Source organism: Botryllus schlosseri, chromosome 1, assembly GCF_051294905.1.
Source record: "Botryllus schlosseri isolate E-star chromosome 1, Bs_hap1, whole genome shotgun sequence".
Taxonomy (NCBI): Eukaryota; Metazoa; Chordata; class Ascidiacea; order Stolidobranchia; family Styelidae; genus Botryllus; species Botryllus schlosseri.
Genome location: NC_137236.1, coordinates 33,646,168 through 33,666,588, shown reverse-complemented (window position 1 = coordinate 33,666,588; position 20,421 = coordinate 33,646,168). Strand labels below are relative to the sequence as shown.

The 20,421-nt window shown below is 39.4% G+C and overlaps 1 protein-coding gene across 6 annotated transcripts in view; it reads left to right on the top strand.

Annotated features, from left to right (window-relative positions):
- Positions 1–12,418, top strand: part of LOC145447931 (dnaJ homolog subfamily C member 13-like) — a 63,108-nt gene extending 50,690 nt beyond the window's left edge. For all 6 annotated transcript variants that reach the window (XM_080326236.1, XM_080326213.1, XM_080326247.1 and 3 more), the window contains 11 exons: positions 401–492; positions 820–994; positions 1,181–1,293; positions 2,755–2,924; positions 4,243–4,339; positions 4,770–4,892; positions 5,691–5,870; positions 9,658–9,801; positions 10,244–10,387; positions 11,291–11,390; positions 11,547–12,418. In XM_080326236.1, the coding sequence (XP_080182362.1) occupies positions 401–492; positions 820–994; positions 1,181–1,293; positions 2,755–2,924; positions 4,243–4,339; positions 4,770–4,892; positions 5,691–5,870; positions 9,658–9,801; positions 10,244–10,387; positions 11,291–11,390; positions 11,547–11,632 (1,424 nt within the window). In that variant the 3' untranslated portion in view covers positions 11,633–12,418. The remainder of the gene's footprint in view (positions 1–400; positions 493–819; positions 995–1,180; positions 1,294–2,754; positions 2,925–4,242; positions 4,340–4,769; positions 4,893–5,690; positions 5,871–9,657; positions 9,802–10,243; positions 10,388–11,290; positions 11,391–11,546) is intronic.
- The last annotated feature ends 8,003 nt before the right edge of the window (positions 12,419–20,421 follow it).

The window sequence follows — 20,421 nt, the reverse complement described above, 5'->3', positions numbered from 1 at the left end:
GTAATAAAATCTTTAATCGGAATACGAATTTATATACTTCTCCCTCTGCGTGACAAGATTTCCACGCCACTATCACCCATTTTTGTTCACTGTGGTGTGAAGCTTCAACTTACTGACACATCATAATATAGGCATATTTTTGCAAGCAGTTGCAATATTCTTGTATTTTTGCATATTTGCGTGGATTGAGTCGTGAATTGTGGTTGCTATTCTTAAGTCTTATCATCGTTGGGACTTGATTCCTTCGTAAAAGTTTTGTGAATTATCACCCGTTAACGGAAATTGCAGATTTCAATTTCTCCACATCCTCTTTTTCGCGACTATAGGGGCATTTTTAGGCTTTTCTATGCACTCGAATTCTTGCTATTCTTCTGAATGCAGCCCTGAATTTTATTTGCAGGAACCGAAGCTGTCTGCATCGGTCATTTCAAGCTGATTTTCTCGCTCTTGCGTGTAGAAAACGCGTCTCAGATGCAACTCGTTGCTTTGGAAGTAAGTCGAGTATTCGTATGGCTCAGTGATTACAGCGGTGATTCCCAAACTGTGGCACGCGTACCTAGAAATGTGAGGCCTGAGAAAAATATATAAGAACCAAGAATTTGTTTGGTATCGTAGTAAATCTGGCCGTACTAAAAACTAGGTTGTGCGACTGAGGTGACGTAGGTAAGATCCATGTCCTCGGTTATAGAGAATCTTCAAGCAGTAATGATCTGTTATAGTATAGTAGGCCTACTAATGAAGTAGTATGTTCGATTTCTCGAAGCTAGTCTTATTTTTTAACATCCCTTATGTACGTTTATGGTTGTATTTCTTCTCCAGGTTCTCAGCGGAGTAACTGGCAATCGCGAGTGCGTGCAAAATATCGCCGACTCGCGAATCACGACACTGCTTCTTTTGACGCTGGAATCGCTGCCCGCGGGACGCGCCAGTATACTCGTTACCTTGCATGCCCTGGCATCCAATTCGAAGATAGTGAAAGAAATTCTAGAGCAAGGTATGTGTGTGACCAAGTCGCATGGTTCCGAGTCACATGTCAATCCAACTTTTATAGTTTTGACTCGATTCATTTTTAAATCACCAGCGAGTCAAGTTTGAGCTTGTCTTTGCATAGCATTTACTGGGCTGCTGCGCTGGAAGTAGTTAGAGACTACACCGTAACAGAGTCTGTTTATCATTGCAGGCGGTCTCATCTACCTTCTGGACCTTTTCTGCAACTCCACCAATCCGCAAGTCCGCGAGCAGACGGCCGAGCTTTTCTCGAAGCTGTCTTCCGATAAATTGACAGGGCCAAAAGTGAGTCATATTTCGAAATCTCGTGTTGTCTTAATAGCAGCAATTCATGTAAGATACTTCCGGGGATTTGAATAATTTCCAAATTTAGCAAGGTAGGATCAAGTTATTCGGGTACATGCATACATAGGCTACCGATAATACCAGAATGAGATGAGCTTCGTCGTGCTGACAAACTAATGCGTTTGGTATATATCTGCAGGTATAAGCTCCACTATTGCCTGCCACGATTACAAGTCAGTGAGAAACAGTATATTCGTATTGATATGAACCTGAATATTTTCAGCTGGCACTTGAGCTCTCTCTTCGCCCAGATTATTCGAAATTTCATACCGGCGACGTCATATTTTGTGATACGATTGTTGATATACGCTGTCCTTTCCCATTCTCAACTAGTTGCTGACGATTACCCCTGACGAGCGTCAGCCGAAAATATTCGGGTTCGTTTCAATATGAATATACTATTCAACTGCATATTGAAGTGCTATACCTCCAAGAAGCTCTTCAAATATGTCTGATCGCCTGCAGAAAAGCCGTCTTTTTGAAATGCCCATTCTGTAGCAAATATTTGTGGGCTCATATGTAGGGCTGGGCAAAATCGAGCACCTGAGTGATTTGATTCTGAATCACGTATTATGCTTCGAGTCGAGTCGAGTATTCGAGTATCACTGATTATGACGTAATAACAGTATGTAAGATGTCAAGATTCCAATATGTACCTGTTATGACACCACAAAGAATATAATGCCTGTTATTTCGTCACATTACAAATACTTTGGTATTATTTCGACTCTACCGATTTCTTTTCACTTTGTGACAATGTTGTGGGAGGATCATGACTTCGGAAATGTGTTATATCCAGTAACGTTCGTAGCTTTGCACTATGCTTCGTATGCTGCGATACGGCTAATCTAGGTTTCAAGGCTTCCACGGTGGAAAATAGTATCATAACCATAATTCTCGTTGATAAAATAACTTTCAGTGGCGAGGAGCGTATAATTTCAGTACTCGAAAAAATCGTCTTTTGCTACTCGACTCGAATCATTAAAATAAATACTCTATTCAGATTCGAGTACTCGAATCATTGTGCCCAGCCCTACTCATATGCAATTCAGCAATGCACATTACCAGTGCCGCCAATGACCGAATTTTATGGGTTGCTGGTTCTAGTTGCATGTATTGAAAAGTGAGTAGCCTAGTTTTAGTTGCGCAGTTTTCAAAATTCGGTAGCTTGTGCAAGTCAGGTGTGTTATGAAGTAGATATTGCTGAATTGCAAAGGAGATGATAAACACTGGAAACGGAGTCTATTTGGAAATGGGCATGGTTTCGACCCACAACACCCCTTCTCTGACTACGCCAATGAGTCATGACGCTGTTTATCAAATATTTGTCAAAACAGTTCGATATTTGGTGATTTCATATATTTTCGATTTTTAAATCTCTGGCCCTCTTTACCCTCGCAGGTTCGTATTTTGCTGAACAAGTTCCTGCCGCCGATTTTCATGGACGCGATGCGCGATTCTTCCGAGGCCGCGGTTCACATGTTCGAAGGCACTCACGAAAATCCAGAGTTGATTTGGAACGACGACGCCAGGGAGAAAGTTTGCTCCACCGTGAAAAAGATGGCGCTAGAGTAAGATGTCACTGTTGCAGACGTGGAACGTGTTGAAAATATGAATTGGCCTTTTGGAATAGTAGATTACGGGTGAAGTGGATAGGGTGTATCAGTATTGGGGTAACTCGAGCCACCTCCCTTGAAATGACTCGACTTGAGTCACTACAAAAAAATTACTAGGGTCTCTTACCTTGAATTGCGTAACCTTCCTTGACCGGTGGGCAGCTAAGCCAAAATTTCAATGGGTTCAGAAAAATCTTCATAAAATCCGAACCACTGGACTTCAATGGACGACCAAATCATTGCCAGAAACATCATTTCAATGCGCAACTGACTAAGCTAATTTGACAGTTGCAAGGAGAGAGATAGCAATATAATTGCCCAAAGTGTTCTTTATTTCTCTCCATGAAAAGAGAAAACTGTTATTCATTTGTCCATGAAGTCATTTCTGAACTTTATTATGTTATGGTGATCGCTTGACTGACTTCAGAACAATATCATCTCTGGAACAAACCCAGTATGTAGTTTCTTAGAAATGAATTCAGAGGTACCAGCCACTCGCTCTTGTGGTTTGAGGTTTGCATACCATGACTTCCACCACTTGTAAGCCATTAAGCTCTTGTGTATATGTTTTTATAGTACGCAATTGTTGTTTATAGACATTATAGATGTGTTAAATAACGAATTTGCAACTGCCTATCACAATCATAACACAGGATATATTGCCTCCTGACATAGCCTCCTGTCTCAATATGAAACAGTTTACACATGAGCGAGTTTTACACTTATATCATGGACAAGAACAGCCAAAGCCTATGACATCTCAAAGGATGATATCACTGTTTCTGTCATGCTATTGCATGCACTATGCACGAGTCAGCTGAACCACAGCACATTCCCCGGGCATATTTGTATGGCCTCGCTAGTCAGTTGGCAATCTTGTACAAATGTACAATACCAATGGTCAAGATCTTGATAGTAATGAATTCTTATGAATTACAGCCATCTATAGGTATAATTTGCAATTGCCTATGACTCTCATGCCATAACATTAGTTGATTTGACTCGAGTTACTGCTCTGTAATTACTTAACTGAACTCGCCACCCTAAAATTAGCTGACTCGAGTCACTGCCCCTAAAACATCTTCACCCGAGTTTACGAAATGACTGGACTAGACTCAAGTTGCTGTCCTACACGACTTGACAAAAAATCGGGTTCAAAAACTTACTGCTGAAACGCTGCCCTATCCATTGTATTGCTTATCCACAGTTGAAGTATTGGAATGAATCCAGCTTTACGAAGCAATGTTCAAAGCTATTTCTTGTATATTTGTAGGCATTACAAGAAACAATCTTTGAACACGGAGACGACGTGGCGTTTACCAGACGATTTTGTGTCCATTTTCGTCAACGAAGCAGCTGGAGAAGTTGTGGTATGTTGTATCAGTTTCTTCCTTCCTATTCCTTATAACGATTATAAAATATTTCTTATATTGATCGCAAAATTCTGGCATGTAATAGAATAGTATATTTGATACTTTGCATACTTTTAGCAGTCAATAGGAGGCCGTTACTTCTGGAAATGCAGGATGTGCCTTTGCGACTAATGTGAAAAGACTAATATGTCTGCCAATGTGTGGCATTTTAGAAAATATATGCAGTTACCGTGATACAGGAGCTATTTCACAAGAATGTAATGACAGCCTATCGAAAAGTTTTACTGAACACGCTCTCAGAGGGTAAATAAATCTGATGTTTTGATTAAAAAACGGTTGAATAGAAAATGGGAATCATCTACCGGAATACTCCTGAAAAAAAAGAAGCTCTTTGCTACTGTACTGACCACCTCTGATTGTTTACCAGGTCGGCGGCGTCTACCTGCGTTTGTTCATCGCTCAGCCCGGGTGGGTATTGCGAAAGCCCAGAGAATTCACGGTGGAAATTATGGAGAAATTCACGAAAATCGTCACGAATCCAGCCTACGCGGTAAGTGGGTTTTATGTTTTTGATCTCGCGTTGACTTTAGACGCGTTTATGTGTGGTAATATGTTCCTTACTGAACAAAATAATATTTATATGATATCTGGCAATGGTAGTGAATGTTCCTTCAACTGAAACATTTACGGTAGTCATATTCATATATATTCCGCTGAAATTCATCAGGGGTAATGGTCAGCAACTAGTAAAGAATTCAAGAGAACTGAACCATGAACATGTACATCAACTATTGTGGTTGCTGACGATGACCTCCTGACGAGTAACAGTCAAAACATTGGGGCTTATTTCGCAATATGATTAGAATATTCGATTGTATGCAATAGTCGTTTGTTAGTTCTAGTTGCTAGTTTTGAAAAGTGAGTAATTCTAGTTCTAGTTCTAGTTGTGAGTTTTGAGAAGTGAAGAGTTCCAGTTACTAGTTTTAAAAAGTGAGCAGTTCTAGTACTAGTTGCACATTTTAAAAATAATTTAGTTGTCTAACAACTAGATATTGGCGTTCTGCTGTGTGATGTTCCCGCAATCATTGCTAGCTAGAATCATCACTACCAACAGTGGCGTGGCTAGGACTGTGTTTTGGGACCGAAATCTCTTTATTTCAACCCATCTGATTCCAACAAAATAAAAATCAACGAATTAAATCTAGCTCGTTGTGTTTTAGTTTGTTGTGGAATTTTTATGGCCTCTAGTTCTGGTTGTGAAAAGTGAACATTTGTAGTTCTAGGTCTGAGTTTTGAAAATCCAGTAGCTTGTAGAAATCCTCGCCTCAAATCCCACTGCGTTTTCTAGGGCGAAGCTCTCGAGACCGTGACGCAGGCCATCTGCTGCCTGTTCAACTCTCAGCCGAACCTGGCTGAGCACGTGCCGACCTTGGGACATCTGCCCACCATATTCAAGTACATGGCCAGCAAGAACGACGCCGTTCCAAAGTCTTGTATCGCTGTGATACATGTGTTGGCGGACAACGAGGTATGTAGAATGCCTGACAGGTTTGTTGAATAGGGCTCTCCAAAAATGACTTTTTTTCTCAAATCGTACTGGCTACTTGATAAAATTGTTAGGTGACCTAATTTAAGCCTACACACAAAATTTGGTTCAATTCCAACCAGTGGAAGCGGAGTTATTGCCGTCGAAAAATTTGGATTTGAATAAAATTATTTACGGTGAGCACAACTATAATAAATAAACAAAGAATCGGTCACCGTCAAATCCAAATTTTTCGACGGCAATAACTCCGCTTCCACTGGTTGGAATTGAACCAAATTTGGTGAGCATCGTTTCTATAGACAACCCAATACTTTCATGGGGTGAACAGAAAATTCTCAAATTTGTTATTATTTATTTTTGCATAATAAATAGAAATTTCCTTCTCCTGTAGCAAAGCGGCTGCAGGCTGGAATTGAACCAAATTTGGTGTGTAGGCTTAAATTAGGTAATCTAACAATTTTATCAAGTAGCCAAGGTCAGATCATGTCAGGTGATACAGGCCATATTTCCACCATCTTGGATTGTCATGAAGATAGGCTGCCTTAGAGAGCTGTGTTTTCTGATTTCAGAAAATGAAATTTCATCAAAAAAGGTCATCTTAAACCGAAGCTATGACCGTACAAAAATTGCTATTTTTGTGATCGCTCAAGCAGAAAAAATATCAGAAATTTATACATGTAGTTTAAATTTGCTATATTTCGGTCAAATTAGGGTTGTTGAGAGTGACACTTACACACTTGTTCATTTATATCCTGCTTGATACTTTTTCGATTTCTTCGACACTTGGAGTTGCATAGTCTGACCTTCAACCTTGTGATTTTGTTCATGTCTTTGAAAATCACTCACGCGTGACTTCATTTTCAATTGCAGATATCTCTTGGTGACTAGGTGATGTCATCAAGTGTAAGGTATCATTGGAAAGCTCTTGACAAGAGCTTTTAAAAACAAAAATAACATTAGTTACTTTTGAATCGTAACATACGATAAGAGCGCCATGAAGCTAGCTTGCAAATTTATTCAAAATCCTCCCCCTTTTCAACAAGAGCAGTTGAAAAAGTTGTGAAATTTTATGAAAACAACGAACATAGCAGGTTGATGCCAGGGATGAAAGACCGAGTTGGCATTAAATAGAATGTGTATCAACAAAAACGTCTACTTTTATGTACTCTGAAGGAATTCCATACCCTGTATAAACAGCAAAACCCGGATGCAAAAATTGGATTCACAAAATTTTGTGAATTGAGGCCGAAATGGTGTGTTAGTGCAGGATCATCTGGAACACATGCCGTATGTGTCTGTACCATACATCAAAATGTTGTTCTTTTGCTGCATGCTGCCCGCATTGAAGAAACTTATAAAGGTTTGCTTCAATTGGCAGTCTGCAATATTGAAAATAGAGACTGCATGCTACAGCGTTGCCCAAACTGTCCCGGATTTCAACCCGTTCAGGAATTGCTTGACTCAAAATTTGAGGATGAGGATGAACTTATTTCGTTCAAACAGTGGGTGTCAGTTGACCGAACTGATCTAATAACTCAAACCTTAACCATAACTGAATTTATTCAGTTGATATTAAAAAAGCTTGCAGATTAAGCACCACATCATCACATTTCGCATTCACAGTCTTTATATTTGAAAAAACGAAAACAAGATATGGATCAGCAAACAGCTCTTGTATTAATGGATTTTGCGGAAAATTATTCTTTCCACATTCAAGATGAAGCGCAAGGGTATCATTGGACTCACCAATGCTGCACTGTGCACCCGGTAGTTTGCTACTACAAGTCTGCAAGCAACGATATTTTGCACGTCATGAGGTTCACGTTCGCGTTCACACAGAACCTTTCAAAAAGGTTCGCGTTCACACGAACCTGAACCTTTCAGAGGTTCACACCATCCCTAGTTATTATCTAATAGTATGAAAACTAATGAACACGCAGGACCTTATATTGATTTTGATTATCATTGTTCCTTTCATTGTTTAGTGCTGATCGAATGTGCTCGAATGTATTGTGTAGAGTACATAAAACATCGCATCTTATCCTGTCAGTTGTGAATTCTGAAGTGTTGTGGAAGTATTGTGTGTCACCTCAAACTGTGTAGCAAAATATTCTCAAATTTTCAAAAACATCTCAAATTATTGTCAGCATAATTTATGTCAGCAATTATCTGTCTGAGTTATACTGACTACCTTATGTATAAAACACTTGGCACGGTACTGTATATAGAATAAAGGTGGAATGAGTTGCTTTACAGAGTTTGCTCTTGTTGAAAAGGGGGAGGATTTTGAATAAATTTGCAAGCTAGCTTCATGGCGCTCTTATGGTATGTTACGATTCAAAAGTAACTAATGTTATTTTTGTTTTTAAAAGCTCTTGTCAAGAGCTTTCCAATGATACCTTACACTTGATGACATCACCTGGTCACCAAGAGATATTCGCAATCGAAAATGAAGTCACGCATGAGTGATTTTCGAATACATGAACAAAAAAGCGAGGTTAAAGGTCAGACTATGCAACCCCAGGTGTCAAAGAAGGCGAAAAAGTGTCAAGCACGACATAAATGAACAAATGTGAAAGTGTTACCTTCAACAACCCTAATTTGAACGAATTGTAGCAAATTCAAATTACATGTATAAATTTCTGACATTTTTTCCGCTTGAGTGATCACAAAAACAGCAATTTTTAAACGGCCATATCTTCGGTTCTACTCGTCCGATTTCGATGAAATTTATTTTTTTGAAAGCAGAAGTAAAAGTTTTCTAACCATGCCAATTTTAATGACAATCTGAGATGGTGGAGGTACATTTTGAAATTTTTCTGGATCACCTGACATGATCTGACCCCATGGTACGATTTGAGAAAAAAAGTCATTTTTGAAGAGCCCTAATGTTGAATGTAGATTAGGTCAATTAGAGTAATTAAAACAAAATGCCAGTAGTCTAATTCTAATCGAATTTGTGAAATGTTTCTATGCTCCAATCTTGATTGTAATATAATTACCTGGTTTACCTGAAAATGCTACATGAGAACTATATGGTGCGGTACGACCGAAGCTTGCTTTTATGATTTGTAAGCTTTTTAAATGGGTTGTAACCAAGTCACAAGTCAATCTTACTTTTATAGTTTTGACTCGAGTCATGAAGCAAAGGGTCGAGTCCGAGTAATAGTGTCGAGGCTCAAGTCCAAGTAGTAGTGCTAACTGTTTATTATCGAGTTCGAGTCTGGTTCAACTCGCTTTCTTCGAAACTTTTAGGTGATGTCGAAAATCTCGTACTCGTAATACACTCATTTTTCTTTCTCCTAAAATGTTTATTCAATCAGAAAATTGAATAGTATAATGATATTGAAATGAACCACAATATTTTGGGCTGACACTCGTCAGGGGTAATCGTCAGCAACTAGCAACTAACTACCCCTGCTAAGTGTCAGCCAAAAATATTGTGGCTCATTTCAATATCGGTATACTATTCAATGGTACATTGAAGTTCTTTACCGCCAAGAAGATCTTTCAGTTTCTGGACTTCTTTTTCAAGTGTTGGTCCTTATGCAGGAAAGTGGAATCATGTCATGCAGAATGTCTCGAGTCATGCACAATAACTCGAGTACAAGTACAAGTCGATACGCAAAGGGACTCAAATAGAGTCATTTTTCATTATTAGTCAAATGACCCGAGTCATTACAATTACATTTTCAATACAGTAATGCATGTGTTCGGTTTTTTGTGTTTTGCTGTTTCTTGTAACATTGTAACCCTTCAACGTTTTCAGAGCTGCGTGCACAGTTTCGCGCAGTGCGAATGCATCAAGCCGCTAATGCGCGGCATGAAGTCTCGACCGGACCAGATCGGTATCGCCTGCGACGCCATGCATAAGATGTTCACCGTGGACCAGAGTGCCCAACTCATTCAACAGGTTGGTTATTGATTATTATCCATTGTCATTATAATTGTTAATATCTATTTGTGCGGCTATATTTGTCAGCCGACAATATTTGAGTCAACTTTGAAATGAAAATTTTATTCAATTGTATGTTGGAGTTGTAAGTCTCTTCAAATTACTCTATTCGAAAAAAGTGCAATGTGTTATAGTAAAGGGCTGTTAGGTAAGGCTGATAAATTTAAAATTTTCTTATAATAAATTCAGAATTTTAAAACGCCTATAGCTTCACATCTAGATGTTGGAATCGAGCCAAATTTTGTGTGCATTGTTATTTTAGCAACAGCCGCAAAAATTTTGGAAAAAAAGTTATTTTGCAACAACCCTACCCTACATAGGATAAATTTCATACCGCTTCCATCATGTGTAGTCTGTGTATAGGCTGTTCGTTTTTTAAATATCTAATTAAATTCTCTAGGTGCTAAACGCAGATTTGATATCGTTTCTCCTGCGTCTGCTGGAGGGCGAGGGCATGCAGACAGTGCCCAACGCGGCACAGACAAAAGCTCAGATTGTTAAGTCTTTAAAGGCCATGATGGGTAGCTTGGAGCATGGTGACCAGGTAAGCCTACGTAATATTAGCAAATTCAGAATTCATTTCGTCACCTGTGTATAGCCACGTCTTAATTCAACGGGCTTGATAATTCTAGCTGTCCAATTAAACCTATTAGAGCCAAATGCCGGTAAGCTACTTTGTGAAAGGCTTTTATGCTCCAATTCTAATCTAATGTCTGGTTTCTCTGGAAATGCTGTACAGACATTTACCATTCTCTTGCACATCAGATTTTGATGAGCTATCGTTCCAATTCTAGTCTAATTTGAAAAAGAATGCGTAGGTATAATTCTATTTCCAACCAAATTTGGATGAAAATTGGGCGGCTATAATTCCAATTCTGCTCTAATTTGGAAAAATGTGTAGCTATAATTCTGAATCTAACCAAATTTGGAAAGAACTGGGTAACTATAGTTTCAATTCTAGTCTAGTTTGAAAAAAAAAGTAGCTGTAATTCTAATTCCAACCAAAGTTGGAAAAACGGGGTAGCTATAATTCCAATTCCAGTGTAATTTGGAAAAAAGTGTGTATGTGTAGCTATAATTCTAATCTAATTTGGATAAGCAGAAAAATTTCTAGTTATCCAACTATGGAATATGGTAATGGCTGAAATCTGTTCAAAAATCGCATTAATTTGGAAAGTGTTTGAAATTTTGCGCCCAAATCCGATCCAAATTGAGGGTCAAAATCATCAAATTGTCTTTTTTCAAATCCAAATACAGAATTATTTCTGTATCCTGTCCCAGCAGTATTGAGACTTGCTATTTTCAATACATCGCTATTACCGTATGACGTTTGCTAATATAAATGACTTACTATTCACCGTCTTGACACCAGCAGTTTCGACATTAGGTACTTACTCATTCTTCTATTCTTGCTTGTACAAATATGCTGAGTTTGAATTTTGCCTAGATTCGGGAGTTGCTGGAAAAATCTAGCACGTGGGCGTCTTACAAAGACCAGAAACACGATCTGTTCATCTCCAATACGAACATATCGGGATATCTCACCGGTAAGTGATTTATGCGCAATTTTGAAAAGCGAGTAGTTCCAGTTCTAGTTGTTGGAGCTCACTTTGAAAGTCCAGTAGTTTGTACAAGTCTGCCAGTGCGGTAATGATGAATTTTCATTTGATTTTTACCGAATTGGAATGTTATTATACTTTTAGGTGGGCCTGCCACTGCTGGATACCTGACCGCTGGGCCAACGTCGAATGTGATGCCCCAACGCCCGCCTCCAGTAGACGAAGATTGATTTGGCAGCCTCCAATAGCCAGTCCGATTCAAACGTTTTGCTGACCAGGGCGATACCGATAATACAATAGCAAAATACCCATAACGCCTATCTCGTGCTTCCGAAGTCAATGTAGGCTATACGTAGCCAGACTGCAAGGGTTTTGGGTAATAAATTGCTAAATTACGTCATGAAATCGTAATATAATACAGGGTGATCCTATTCGTTTTGTCTTACGATAAAACCGGTTCGTTTAATGAAATGTTTATTTGAGTTGAATAGATTTGATATTTTCAGGTCTAAATCCGCAATGATTTTTGTCTGGTGTAAATCCAAGTTCAAATCTCCAAAATCTCATGAGCGTTGAAAGTATTGGAAAATTAGTATCAAAATCACAATCCATGCTCATCCCCGTAAAATATCTGTAGCTAAAACCGATTTGTGATTATCGAATTACAGTTGATTCCTATTTCCATTTCAAGTCACACTGCTACGATAATATTCTAACATTTCGATGCCTAAAGTATATACTCCCCGTATACCAACCAATCTTTGTATTTTTGAGTGAATTACTTCATTCTCTCGTAGATGAGGGATGAAATTTTGTGTACCACTGATTTGTGGCCCCCGTGCGTCTGGAGGTTGGTGAATTTGCCCGTTGTGATGTCGCGGCGTAGCGCCGGGTTTTACACTATTCTGTCGTTAACGACGTGCAATGTACTACTAATTCTTTTGTCACTCTCTTACTATATTTTGCGAAAGTGTATCCTGCTCGAATTTAGCGAAATACAATTCATACTTCATGAACGCGTATGTTGCCTTATGTTTTGGCTAGTAGGTGGCCTAAATGGTTTTGATTAGCTGTATGCTTGAACAGTTTTCGAAGGCTGGCGACCTTCACCTGCATAAATTGTCTATTGGAACAGGCCGGTTCCTTTGATTTATGGCTGACCTGGGTACTGTACGGCGCGCGATGCAGTGGCGGCTCGTGACGATATCGGAAAGCGCGCTAATCACTAATTCCTCTCTATTATATCCAACAGTCAACACCATGGTGTTCGGGCATCGAATTGACTAGCTCGCATCGTGAAAATTGTTCGCGGACTGTGAGGGCGTCCTGAGATATGTTTCTCTGTCCACGTTCGCGGTTCCTTACAGCAATACGCGATCATGCGCAAGGTTGAATTACAATTCGAAGGCATACATAAAATCACACTGTAGAATTTCACCGTATCATTAAAAAGCGATCACTAAAGAATGGGCATTTGCTGGTCTAATTCAGAGAGTATACGGCCAACGGATATTTCTGTGTGCGCATCTCCTAATCGACATGTGCAAGTGCAGCAAGATCACGTTTATCCTTGGCGTCGCTTCATTTAATTCAGTGTTTCTCAATCATTTTCCCATCGCGTACAACTAATTGTTTTTTTCCCACTTTGGTAAGCGTGCCACACGTTGAGAAGCATTGGCTAATTACTCATAGTTAATTTGCTCAACTCACATAAGCACCAGTCTCATGTGAAATACATCGTGATCAATATTTTCCGAACCTCTCTATTGGTCATCAGTGTTGTTCTGATGACGAAATTGCGGGCATGACGAATAACCTCGTCCCAGAACATAGTAATGTACGGCATATCTTGCACACCCAAATTTATATATGATTGCGGTATATATGAACTTGAACAATTTGAACATGCTTAGTTTTAAAAAGTTCCGCCAACGAGGCAACAATTTTTAATTTTTTTTATTGATTTCCGTAAAATTATGTGAATTCAGCCAGGAGTATTAGCATAGCATCTCGGAGACGGAGCTACTTTTCAAACAACAGACTCCGGCTCCATCAGAATTTTATTTGGAGCTCCGGCTCCAGCTCCGTTGAAAATACACGGTTCCGGGGCTCCGACTCCGAAGCCCTGCAAGTAACTTACGGAATGCATCTAGTATTCGCCCATATTATGTCAAAAATTAGCACCACGGTTTATCCAGTTACAGTGTTTTGTAAGTTAACGTTATGTATTATGGGTAATGGCGTTTCACAAGATTTCGGTAGTCAACTGTCCTGCGTGATTTGAAACAATACTTTACTGAGCAGGCCTGACAGAATTTTGCTCTATATATTTCATGATAATTTCGAGACTCTCACAATTATAAGTTAGAACCATCAATGGATGTGAAAGCGAACGGGTACTTCTATCCATCGTATACAATGTTTCGCAGCAATAAATGGGATGGAAAACGCAGCACATGAGAGTGCTAATTAAACATGACATATCCCTCTAATCCACTCTCCTAAACCACTGCGTGCGCAGTTATGCTTATCAACCTGAACTGCAAGTCATCGGCACGTTTTCCAAACCGCACCGAGAGATACCAAGCCCCGTCAGAAAATTGTCGTGTGCCAAGCACAGCAGATTATCGGTGTAGAGGGGATTAGCTGAAAGTCTCGAGGGTTTTCAACGCCTTTGACACTATTTCGTCATAATCGATATCAAGATGCTCGTTATGCTCAATCAGGTGTGATGCATATTACGCAGCGCGTGTCGTGATCTGAAATGACAGCACGAGCTCGACGTAACGAAAATGGCATCACCGTTTCTGTATACTTCTACTTGATGAACTGTAAATAGGGAAAAGTAAGTAAGTAAGTCACAGCATTTATTGAAGTAAAAAAATATCGGAAATCAGATCTACTTGTGTAACTAGGCTAGTACAAGTAGAGCAAAATACTTTTTTGCTTCGTAAAAGTAGAAGTACTTCGTTACTGACGACCTCCTGTATTTTCTGTTACATTTAGCATCTTTAATTCTTTCCAGGTATTTGATTGATATTGACTCGTCCAAGTTGCTTCGATTTCTTTTTATTGTTTCATTGTATCGCTATTCCTCTGATATTTTGGGTGATCCGGCCATCCGACAGTCGACGAGCATGTCCACATTCAAGTCGAAATACAAGCAATTACTACTAAATAGATGCAGTCCATCCTCAAGATTACCGGACCACGACTGACCTATCGATCTCGCTTCCCATGACATGCCGCCCTATTTCTTGTCGCATTCTTTTTCTATACTATCTTCTTTACTTTCATTTAGTGTGCATGCCTCCTCTTTACATCGCCTAGGCCAAGGTGGGTGTCAGATTCCATAGACTACTCCTTGTCGCTTCGACATCTTCCTGTCATTTCATTGTATCGCATTTTTGTGGTGTATTGAACTGATAAAATTGCTAATAAACCAATGATGATGATGATGATGAAAATTCCTTTTTAATAAGCAAAACATTATTCTCGCACTCTCACCTATCTCTATCAATAGTACGCCCATAACAAAATCTGATAGCTAGGTCAGTGCTCTTCAACCTTTTTCGTCGTGGTACACCATTTTAAAGGGGCACTGCGCTCTAAAAATGATGTGGTCTCAAATTGAAGGTAAAAACGAACAAAAATTTTTGGCCGCGGCCATTTCCTTCAGAACGCCACGGTAATAGAGCTGCAATTTATTGAAATTTCTATAAGACCAGCTGCCGCGGCTGCTTAACCCGTTACAAGGCACGATATCTTCACCGCCGCACTTGCTTGACGCGATTAGGCAGTCACGCAGAGAACGAATTTTAGATAGTTGTCAACCGATGTTATGAAGGAAATGTGTCTAAGTTTCGTTCTCTGTGTGACTGCCTTATCGCGTCGAGCAAGTGCGACGATGAAGACATCGTGCCATGTAACGGGTTAAGCAGCCGCGGCAGCTGGTCTTGTAGAAATTTCAATAAATTGCAGCTCCATTACGGTGGCGTTCTGAAGGAAATGGCCACGGCCAAAAATTTTTGTTCTTTTTTACCTTCAATTTGAGACCATATCATTTTTAGAGCGCAGTGCCCCTTTAACGTTTATTTAAAACTCGTCGATACACCACTGAATGCCTAATACAGGGATTACGTAGTAAGCCTTATCCGGGGGTGCTCAACCTTTTTGCTATTTACGGATGCATTTCAATTACATATATATCGGGTTGCATTTAAAACAAACGGTGTTTTAAAACAATTTCTTTCAAACATGTTTTAAACGAATGCCTTTTTTTAAAAAAATTTCCAAACATTGCCTAATTATGCAAAAATTGTGTAAATACGCCCGAAAAGACATGTAGTATGAGCCTACATACGAATTGCACCATAAATAGTAAACGTACACGATATGGAGTGGCTGGAACCCTCGGAATCGTCGTCGGTTCAACAGTTTTTGCACGTCGAAATTGATCATTGGTATACGGAATGGGTGTTCGTAATCCGATCGTAAAAATGCTGCATAGCGATTTAGTCATGATTAAAGATCTTTTTGTCTGTTTTTGATAGTGATCGGAAGCCCTTTTCGTCGAAGGAGCTATATTTACCCTTTATTTTCAATTGTCAATGTCAATCAATTGTGACGTCACAAATAAATATTCGTGACGTCCTGACCCAAAAAATACCCAAAAAAAACAATAGAAAAAAAACGTGTTTTAAACAAGGGCCTTGCTTTAAACATGTTTGTTTTAAATTGATTTTTAATTTTTAATGCAACCCTACATATATAGCATACGACCGCATCCCAGTGGAGAGTCGTCATCGCCTATCTGGAGGACAAATACTCATGTTCAATAGGCAGGCCGTGTTATTTTTGGCATTTCAGGAGCCAGATGCCAAAACTGCCAAAAATAAAAATGCCAAAAATGCCAAAAATAAGCAATTTTTGGCATATGCCAAAAATAACACGGCCTGCCAAATAGTGTATTTCGTTCATGGTGTTGTGTTAACAGGACCGCGTTACAAGCGAGAAGAGCGTTTGTGAAAGGCAGGTTTCTTAATCTGGGTCCAGCCCACCCATTATGGGTGAAAGCATACTGGCCTAAATGGTGTGGGCACAGCGAGATTGAACGGCTGACTGCATTTGGTTTACGTCATACTTTCCATTTTTCCAAAGGCAATTTTACGACAATTTTTGACCGGCTTGTCGAGCGCTAAATTCGATAAAACGGGTATCATGTATCAATGAGAAGCTGCCGTAGTACTGATTATTAAAATATAAATTATATTCTGCTCATGGAACTGGAACCCCCAAAATCAACCACGATTTTTGCATTGTGATCGAGTTGAACATTGTGTCGCAACAAACTGTCTGGCTATTTCTGAGCTGCATAGTCTCGTTTTGCCAGACAGTCTTGTTGCGTCAATGTTCTTAAACAAGCTAACCTTCCCAGGACTCTTCCATGCGAGCTGGTAACAGCCACCTGAAGTGACAAAAGTCCTCCGTAAATATATGGGTAGACTGAAGGAGAAATGATAGTCGGGCTACTAAATAGAGTGTGTTGAGAGACAACACAGGAAACTCCTAGAAAAGGATCGGGGAAGAAAATTCTTTCCGCGATGAGATCGATGGCACTGGCGAAGTGATCTCTTTTCATGATGCATGGAAGGCGGTTCGGTCCTCCAAAGATTTTGAAGCTCTGAAAACCTTTTGTGGATGAATGGCAACATTCCTTCCCTAAACGGCTACTGTTGAAGCCGATATTTCCCAGATTCGCTGGGCGAGAAATGAATTTAGGAGAAACTTAGCTGACCTGAGTTTGGAAGCACTGTTACAGTGCAAACGATTTAAGTCTATTCAACAGCTGTACAATCAGCTGTTGAGCGTGTTCGTTAGGCTTTTCTTTCTTTTTTTTGCTTATTGGCACCGATTCCGATGGATACTGAACATTTTGTGGTTTCGTTTGATATTATTACCCTATGAAATCGTTAGGTTTTTTCTTCTTATTGTTTGTTGGCACTGATTATAGGTGGATGCTGCACATTTTGTGGTGTCTTTTGACAAACCAGCCCGAATAAAGCGTTTTTGTGACTAATTCAAGGCTGAAACTATCTATTTAAAGGACGATGCCAAAACTGCCAAAAATGAAAATCGAAAAATGCCAAAAATAAGTTATTTTTGGCAGTTTTGGCATATGCCAAAAATAACACGGCCTGTCAATAGGCCTTTTGCAGGACTTCGATCACGTGACTAGATACGCATAGCAACCACAAATTGGTTAGCAAGCTACTTTCTCGCGCACCTGCTTCAGTGCTAAATATCGCATACTGTACTGTTGATTTCTGGTTGTAAACGTTTCAGAAATTTGTTGTGGAAGACATCAGAGATTCACCTATGCTAGATGTCAGTCATGTACAAAGCATTTCGAATGACATCGTCAGAATTACGCAGAAATCCATCGGTAACGTAGTCGTATTACGGTACTCAACTCTGATCATATATATGTACTTAAATTTATGCATTTGAAGTAAAGCGATTGGTTTATATTCTGGTAAGAGTATTTGTTAGATCAAGCAGAACTATTTGTCTGTTGTGGAGCCTGATTTTGGATGGAAGATATGACTGAAGCAGCCGGGACCCGCAAGGATCAGGATATACTGTCTATGCTGGTTTGGGTGCTGGCGTGCTGCTATAAAACAAATGTCGCTGAACACATCGGAAGTATCTTTTGGGAGAGCCTGCCATCAAGACTAAGCAAAGCAGTGCTCTTTATTGTTGCCTTACAATGCCGATCTTATTAGCACTACTTCACAACTGCGATTGAAGTTAATTTGGCAAATCACGCGCGATTTTGATAAATAGTTGATGTCACATATGTGCGCTATTTAGTGAACTAAGGGAAGTAACTATCAAATAACTCTTAGAGCAGCTCAAACGCAGTGACAAGATCGGTCATCCTATACCCAGAGGTGGTCAACGTGGTCATTGTTGGGAACCGAGTAGAAGTAATGCCTCAATTTATACTCCAGTACAAGTAGCTCTAATTACTTCCAGGACATGTCCAAAGTACTTTAAGTGGAAGTAGAATTTAATTTATGAAAATTAGTCAAGAAATTCGTTACATGAAGTAGATTTGGTTGAGGGTCCCTTAGTTTTAGAAATTATAATGCCACGTGTCAACTGTAAACATTTCATGTTGCATCTTCTTGATCAACGCAAAAGGGTGATGACACCACAAATATGTGCAATTTTCAAAAATTAATTTAGTTACCGTGGTACTGGGGCTATTTTGCCCAGTTGTTATGACAACCTCATGCTTGAAGGGGATGCAATCATGCGCCAAAGCTACTTTCTAGTTGACAAAATCCCAAACCTGACAAAAAAGTATACTACCTAAAAAGTGTCAAGTAGAAGTGGAAGTAGCCTAAACTCATAATGACGGTAGTACTCAGGTAAAATAGTACTTCGTTGCTGACCCCCTCTGTGTATTGGTTCAACCAACTCAGAAACATCCTCTAAAGACGACGAACATTGTTTCTTTTGCATTGACTCCGTAATATTCTGAACTTATGATATTATTTGATTCATTGAATTTACAAATAAACTTGGAAAGAAGTGCAATTCATTAATTTTTGTACATTCGATACCCAGAGCATAAGAAATAGTTGAAGAAAAATGCATGTTAACCTTATCAAGTTCAATAACTGCCGAGACTCTTATGCCTATGTATTTTCATCTACCTCCATAGCCACTTGTCTAGACAGATTCATAGCATCTACGGAAGAGCGCTTGTCTTGCTGTACACAAATGAAACATCATTTTCAAAGCAGACATCAACATCGGGAAAGAAGTTCAGGACAGTTAGTCAGTGGCCAGATCATCTGCTGACATTTTCTGTTGGCATGAAACCACGCTGCCTTCTACTGCATGACCGAATTTTATGTGGTGATAATAATTGGCTCCAGGCAGAATTCTTGACGAGGGCATCATCAATTTCTTAGTTGCCTATGTTCGGCTCTCTTGGGATAATCCATCAGATCATTAATTCGTATACATGTGGTATAGCCATGTCTTGAAACTCAAGATATTTGCACTGTGCCAAAGAGTGAAGTAATCCAATCCAGGCAATCAGTCAAGTAATCCTGACCTCGGGACAGTTTGTTGCACCCTCAATTGGAGCTGATGATCATTTTTCTTCGGGTAGTGGCACTTGGCAGCATGACAGAATGATCAATAACTTGTAATATAGGTGTAGAGGTCTAAATATTTTGAATTGTTTAACTGAGAAGCCATACAATAGCATAGGATGTTTAATATATATAGTATGTAGCACATGGCATGAATTCCTAACACATCAACTTACTAGCACTGGCAGTCATTGTCTCTATAGGCTTAAAAATAGCAGTATCCTATATATATTGCAATTGATATCAATCATCAAAATGCTGCAATGATTACCAACTACCACTACAATACAACTTAGTATAGTATACTATCCACACCTAACTTAATGCTGCAATAAATATCACGCAGTCAATGTCCTGCAATGTCGAATTTTGTGTCATAAAGTCATAGTTGACTATACCAAATAACGGCTACAATGTCCATCATTTTGACGCAAGGAGTTTACATAGTTCATGAATCGAAGACATCAAACATATTTGAATCCTTGCGCATTTCCATGACACTTGCCTTTTATATAAAACGTTTACAGCCCGAAAACGATAATATACTGTATCCGAAATACGGCTACGTTAACGACGGATTTCTGCGTAATTCTGACGATATCATTCTATATGCTTTGTACAGGACTGACATCTAGCATAGGAAAATCTCTGGTGACTTCTACAACAAATCTCCGAAACGTTTACAACCAGAAATCAACAGTACACTATGCGATATTTAGCACTGAAGCAGGTGCGCGAGAAAGTAGCTTGCTAACCAATTTGTGGTTGCTATGCGACCTAGTCACGTGATCGAAGTCCTGCAAAAGGCCTATTCCATGACAAGCGATCCCTTTACAATAGCGAACGCC